Source organism: Egretta garzetta, unplaced genomic scaffold (assembly GCF_000687185.1).
Source record: "Egretta garzetta isolate BGI_Z169 unplaced genomic scaffold, ASM68718v1 scaffold4, whole genome shotgun sequence".
In the NCBI taxonomy this organism is placed as follows: Eukaryota; Metazoa; Chordata; class Aves; order Pelecaniformes; family Ardeidae; genus Egretta; species Egretta garzetta.
In genome coordinates this window covers 2,573,260-2,579,140 of record NW_009259329.1, presented here as the reverse complement: position 1 = coordinate 2,579,140, position 5,881 = coordinate 2,573,260, and the positions used below count along the sequence as shown (strand labels likewise).

Below are 5,881 nucleotides of genomic sequence, written 5' to 3'. Positions count from 1 at the left end.
GATGTCAAGGCCATTAAGCCCAAATAAAATTGTTCAATGCCTTTCAGCAGCTTTCAAACCCAAGACAGGCAGGGAAAAGCCCTTAAGTGTATATGGGAGTGCCCAGCTCACGCTGAGGCAAACCTCTCTGGAGCGATTTCCCGAGATCCTCTTGCCAGAGCCAGGGCCTGACAATCTGTTTTGCAACATTCCTGAGTCAGAACACATGGGTACTGCTTGTTCGCCACAGTTGCCTCCAATTCTGCTCGGGGAATGCTGGTCTAGCCTGAACTCACCGTGCCCACTTACCCTGTCACAGCGTACTCCCCACCTTCTAACTGGGGAGAGCCCGCTAACGCCCACAGTTTCAACTTCTATTACTGATAAATTCAGATGTCACTGATTTTTTTGTTACACTCCAGAACATGGATGCAGGGCTGATCTCAAGCTGATTATTTTCAGCCGAAATGCAGAGCTGTTGTAGCCCCAAGCCCGCACTGCCACGCGGCACGTTGTTAGCACTGCTCAGTAACATCAGCTACACAAGCAACACGATGTCTGTGCTCTGCCAGTGCTTCATTTTGCATTAGGCTTGCCAGTAGCACCCCAAACCGAAATATGAACATTTATCTGTCAGATACTGGTTAACATCAGCAAATGACATAGATTGCAATGGCGTGCCACTTCTTGCACCGACCACAGGTTTAAATGGAAGCCTGGAAGGAATGGTCCTTACCTTGACTCCATGAATCAGGCCATTCATCAAGAATGTGTGATGAGGAAAAGTCTGGTGTAACACCTAGGGGGGAAAAACAAAAACACCAAAAAATGAGAGCTACCAACTTCTGCAAAATTTCTGTAAGCACCTGACAGCTGGATGCCTGGAAGAGCACGAAACAGGGAAAAGGGGAAATACGCTACCGACGGTGCCACTGCGGTACCTTCGGGAGGAGCTCCACCTTCCCTCTCTAACGGGGGCAGCCGCCTTAATACTTCCCAGGTCTATAAATTAATCCAGCAGGCTTGGGCAAGGCTAAGATAACGGGAAGCATGCCTTTCTCCATCCCTGCACCCCCTGACTTTCCTCTGGTTTTACTCCATGTGACCACATAACTTCCTGTTGTTCTCTCCCCCTCTTTTCCCATCTACGTTCGACTCGCATTCGGCCCTACTAAGCCAATACTGTATTTCTAAATGCCTCTGCATCAACAAAGACTCCTTTTGAACAGTTACCGAGATATCAGAGATCAGGTCAAAGATACGTGGCACATCAGACTGCAACGTGAGCTGGCATACTGCCACCAGAAGATGAATTTTAAAAGCCGAGCTTTCTCTTTGGGATGGAGACAAGACAGACCTGATGAGATGTCAAGGCCATTAAGCCCAAATAAAATTGTTCAATGCCTTTCAGCAGCTTTCAAACCCAAGACAGGCAGGGAAAAGCCCTTAAGTGTATATGGGAGTGCCCAGCTCACGCTGAGGCAAACCTCTCTGGAGCGATTTCCCGAGATCCTCTTGCCAGAGCCAGGGCCTGACAATCTGTTTTGCAACATTCCTGAGTCAGAACACATGGGTACTGCTTGTTCGCCACAGTTGCCTCCAATTCTGCTCGGGGAATGCTGGTCTAGCCTGAACTCACCGTGCCCACTTACCCTGTCACAGCGTACTCCCCACCTTCTAACTGGGGAGAGCCCGCTAACGCCCACAGTTTCAACTTCTATTACTGATAAATTCAGATGTCACTGATTTTTTTGTTACACTCCAGAACATGGATGCAGGGCTGATCTCAAGCTGATTATTTTCAGCCGAAATGCAGAGCTGTTGTAGCCCCAAGCCCGCACTGCCACGCGGCACGTTGTTAGCACTGCTCAGTAACATCAGCTACACAAGCAACACGATGTCTGTGCTCTGCCAGTGCTTCATTTTGCATTAGGCTTGCCAGCAGCACCCCAAACCGAAATATGAACATTTATCTGTCAGATACTGGTTAACATCAGCAAATGACATAGATTGCAATGGCGTGCCACTTCTTGCACCGACCACAGGTTTAAATGGAAGCCTGGAAGGAATGGTCCTTACCTTGACTCCATGAATCAGGCCATTCATCAAGAATGTGTGATGAGGAAAAGTCTGGTGTAACACCTAGGGGGGAAAAACAAAAACACCAAAAAATGAGAGCTACCAACTTCTGCAAAATTTCTGTAAGCACCTGACAGCTGGATGCCTGGAAGAGCACGAAACAGGGAAAAGGGGAAATACGCTACCGACGGTGCCACTGCGGTACCTTCGGGAGGAGCTCCACCTTCCCTCTCTAACGGGGGCAGCCGCCTTAATACTTCCCAGGTCTATAAATTAATCCAGCAGGCTTGGGCAAGGCTAAGATAACGGGAAGCATGCCTTTCTCCATCCCTGCACCCCCTGACTTTCCTCTGGTTTTACTCCATGTGACCACATAACTTCCTGTTGTTCTCTCCCCCTCTTTTCCCATCTACGTTCGACTCGCATTCGGCCCTACTAAGCCAATACTGTATTTCTAAATGCCTCTGCATCAACAAAGACTCCTTTTGAACAGTTACCGAGATATCAGAGATCAGGTCAAAGATACGTGGCACATCAGACTGCAACGTGAGCTGGCATACTGCCACCAGAAGATGAATTTAAAAAGCTGAGGATTCTTCCTGAAAGCACCAAATGAGCAGCTTTCCACTCCTTAGCCACAGGCAAGTATCCAAGAAGAGATTTTAAGTTTCTTTATCAAAGCTTCCCTCTGCACTTAACTTAACTTTGCTGCCTGTGTTAATCATAACTCAATCAAGTCCTGCATGAGTTCCTGGTGGGCTCTCCCAGGACGAGCATGACTTGGCATAGCAAGTAATTGCCAGGAAATTGTCTCTGCTTTGACACCGCGGACAACGATGGTGGTAGTTCAACAGAAATGTCTCTTGTCCCTAAATAAGCCAGCATAGGGTAAAAGGGACACTCTTGGGATAAGAAGTCAAAGCTTTGCTCAACTTTCTTTCATTAAGCTCCCAAGTGCATTTTTTTTTAAATACCTAAGGGAAAAAAAAAAAAAGCCATAAATGACAGTAAATTGCCAGCAAATTCCAGTGATTTCAGGCCAGGTCTTTCCCTCCTGCTTTCTTGAAATCCTCCAAAAGCTTTCAAAAAATCTAACTCATGCTTTGCTTCATGTTAAGCTGCAATAATTAAGAAAATAATTGCCCAACTCTATTAGAAAAATCGCTATAGCTCCAGCTTTTTCAGGCACAAACCATTATAGGTTGGTTTCCACTTGCCATGCTCCAAAGGCCTGTGTTGAGATCTTTGCCCTCGCCAACTGAAGGCAAACTCCAGTCTACAAGAGCCAGCATTATTCTCAGGGAGATTTACTCACCGTTAGCATCGGCGTGGTCAGCAGCCCCCAGGCAAAGAATTCCAGGAAAATAACCACCACGGCGTGGTACACGCTGGGCTCTCCGATCCCCTGTCGCTGCAAAACAGCTCCGTAAGTGAAAAAAAAAATGACACGTATCCTGATCTGTGATAGACTGGAGACACATGGCTGGACACTGACACGTCAGCTCCGACCCAAGCCATTCCCAAGGGGACTCGGTGCTGTCCAGTGCAGGTGAGTTCACGCCGCAGCATCTCTCTGCCTGGGGCCTACCAACGCGTGCCTCCTACGGAGCTGGTGGTTTTCTATTTTTTTTCTCCAAGAACCAATATCTCTGCTAACCATTATGCTTTCTCTGAACATGACTGAACGCTATCATCCTTTCAATCCTCGCCTTAAGGACTTGGAAATGAAACACCTCAATTCTCTGCATATTTTGACAGTGGTACATGCAACAGAGGAGACTCTGGGAGTTTGGGACAGCAATTTTACTCCTCAGCGCCAACTCCACCTACCCAGCATGGTGGGAAAGGCACAGTCCTCAGAGTAGCTATGAAAAAAAACCCCACACCTCAAGGCTTCGCTTATCTTTCTTTCTTTAAAGACTTCTCGCGGCGCTTTCAGGGCAGCATTCATTCTGTCTCTTTTCCAAGTGCCAAACCTCAGCTGCTGGCCCAGGAAGTTTTCTCCTGCCGTGCAGGTCACACCTGCAAAGTCACAAGCTCACAGGGAAAACAATTGCAAGGAACGGGAGGAAAGCAGACAAGTTTCAGTTGAATTGCATCAGGGAACCGCACGGGCCAAACCTTTAGTAGCACAATGTGCTTTTCCACAGGAACCCATTTCTCGCATTAGCAAACCACATGATCCTAACTCACCAAGAAGTGTAGTCCAGCCCTGATACATTATTAATAAAACCACCTGAAATGTCTGCAATCCCAGCAATCCAGACAGCTTCCAGTGGCTTGAAGAGCACCCAGAAGTTAAAAAAAGACTTCCATCAGCTGCACAAATCTCACATCCAAAGGGATGTTGGATTTGGTATGGGAAACCTCAAGTCCATGGGCATTCCTTCTAGGCTAAGAGAACGGACTTTTGTATTCATTTCCTCACAGATGACTAACATTTCTACACTGTGCTCTCGAGATGCAAATCATTTAATGGACCAGGCCAGAGATGGATCTGTATCCCGCCTCCAGCATTCACTACTGACAGACTCTCAGGGACAGGAATTCAAGAAACTCAGCGTGTGAAGCGCAATCTTTTACCCTGTCACATCCTCCCAGGTTTTGACAGAATAATACTGCATTTCAGAGAACGGATACAGCTGTACGTTTGAAATACGAGAGAAGGCAGCGCGAGATGTTATCCTCCCGAAACGCTGCCTATCTTCACAGGCTCTGTTAAAACTGCCTCCCGCAGACAGGCTGAGTCTGCTTAAAAACCAAATCAACAGCACCAACACAAGGCACCCTACTCGAGGCGAACACAGTCATTAAGAGAAGTCAGTTTTATTGCACACAAATGAGAACGTCTTGAAGCAGAAGGAGAAGCCCCGAAGCAGCACGAAGCCCGTAACTAAGAATACAACTCTCATTACCCACCTTGCTCCACCGGCCTAAGAGTCTCTCTCAGAAGAGAGCAGCCCTCTCCTCTCCCTTTCATCATCCCCTTTACACCCTCCCAAGCAGTTAAACCTTTCTACCACATGACCACAACAAAATTAACAGTCGATCTCTCTTTACGGAGTAGGTCCAGATCTAACCTGCTCGCAGCTTAACGTCACTCCTTCCACTTATCAACCATCTTACTGCCATTAAACTCCTTAAACAATTTAGGATCGCTAATCTCCTTCGGAGGATGTGGTCACTGCACTGAACCACTCCTCTAGAGGATGCACAGCTGCTGCCGCAGAGTGTAAAGATGCTACAGAAAAAAAGGTAAAAAGATGCAAAAATCTTTTTCCTAGTATTCTACTAGGAACCCGTAGGAGAGGCCAGCGCCTCAGGACCAGAACTACTTTCTCTCCAGAGAGCAAGCCCAGAGGGAAGGAGCTTGCAACCATCTTAAGCTCAGGTGCGCCCACTTCGAAGCTGTCTTTGCACAGGCATGAACGCTGTGGCCCGCGCTACCCGGAGCCTCTCGCAGCGCTCCTCTTCCCCCGCTGTAAAGAGCTCCTCTCAAAAGAGGTAAACATTTTACAGGATCGGAAGGCAGCCCACCATCCTCAGAGCGAACGCTAAACCTCAGCGTGGGTATCTCACGACTGGCGAATCCCTGCACCTGGGGAAAGGGGTCAAGAAGCCCGTCCGGAGGACGACAGCCTCGCGCCCCTGAACGAGGGCAGGGCCGCGCTCTCCCACACTTTGGGGAGCCCCAAGGCGGTAAGCAGGCAGTGGGGGTCCCCGGTATCCCCAGCACCGCTCCAGAGCCGGGGGCTTGGCCCCCCGGGAGGGGACGGCAGAAGGGCAGCACCCCAGCCCGCAGAGCAGCCTCGCCGCTGGGGTG

The 5,881-nt window shown here is 48.7% G+C and overlaps 1 protein-coding gene across 2 annotated transcripts in view; it reads right to left on the bottom strand.

Annotated features, from left to right (window-relative positions):
• Positions 1-3,527, bottom strand: part of LOC104124385 (hippocampus abundant transcript 1 protein) — a 9,276-nt gene extending 5,749 nt beyond the window's left edge. Inside the window, exons 1-2 of one of the 2 annotated variants that reach the window (XM_009636724.2) lie at positions 3,374-3,527; positions 2,059-2,121 (exon numbers count right to left, since the gene is read on the bottom strand). In XM_009636724.2, the coding sequence (XP_009635019.1) occupies positions 2,059-2,121; positions 3,374-3,382 (72 nt within the window). In that variant the 5' untranslated portion in view covers positions 3,383-3,527. Of the gene's footprint in view, positions 1-715; positions 774-2,058; positions 2,122-3,373 lie in introns of those variants that run through there. The other variant, XM_035892270.1, reaches the window with a different exon arrangement.
• Between the last annotated feature and the right edge of the window lie 2,354 nt (positions 3,528-5,881).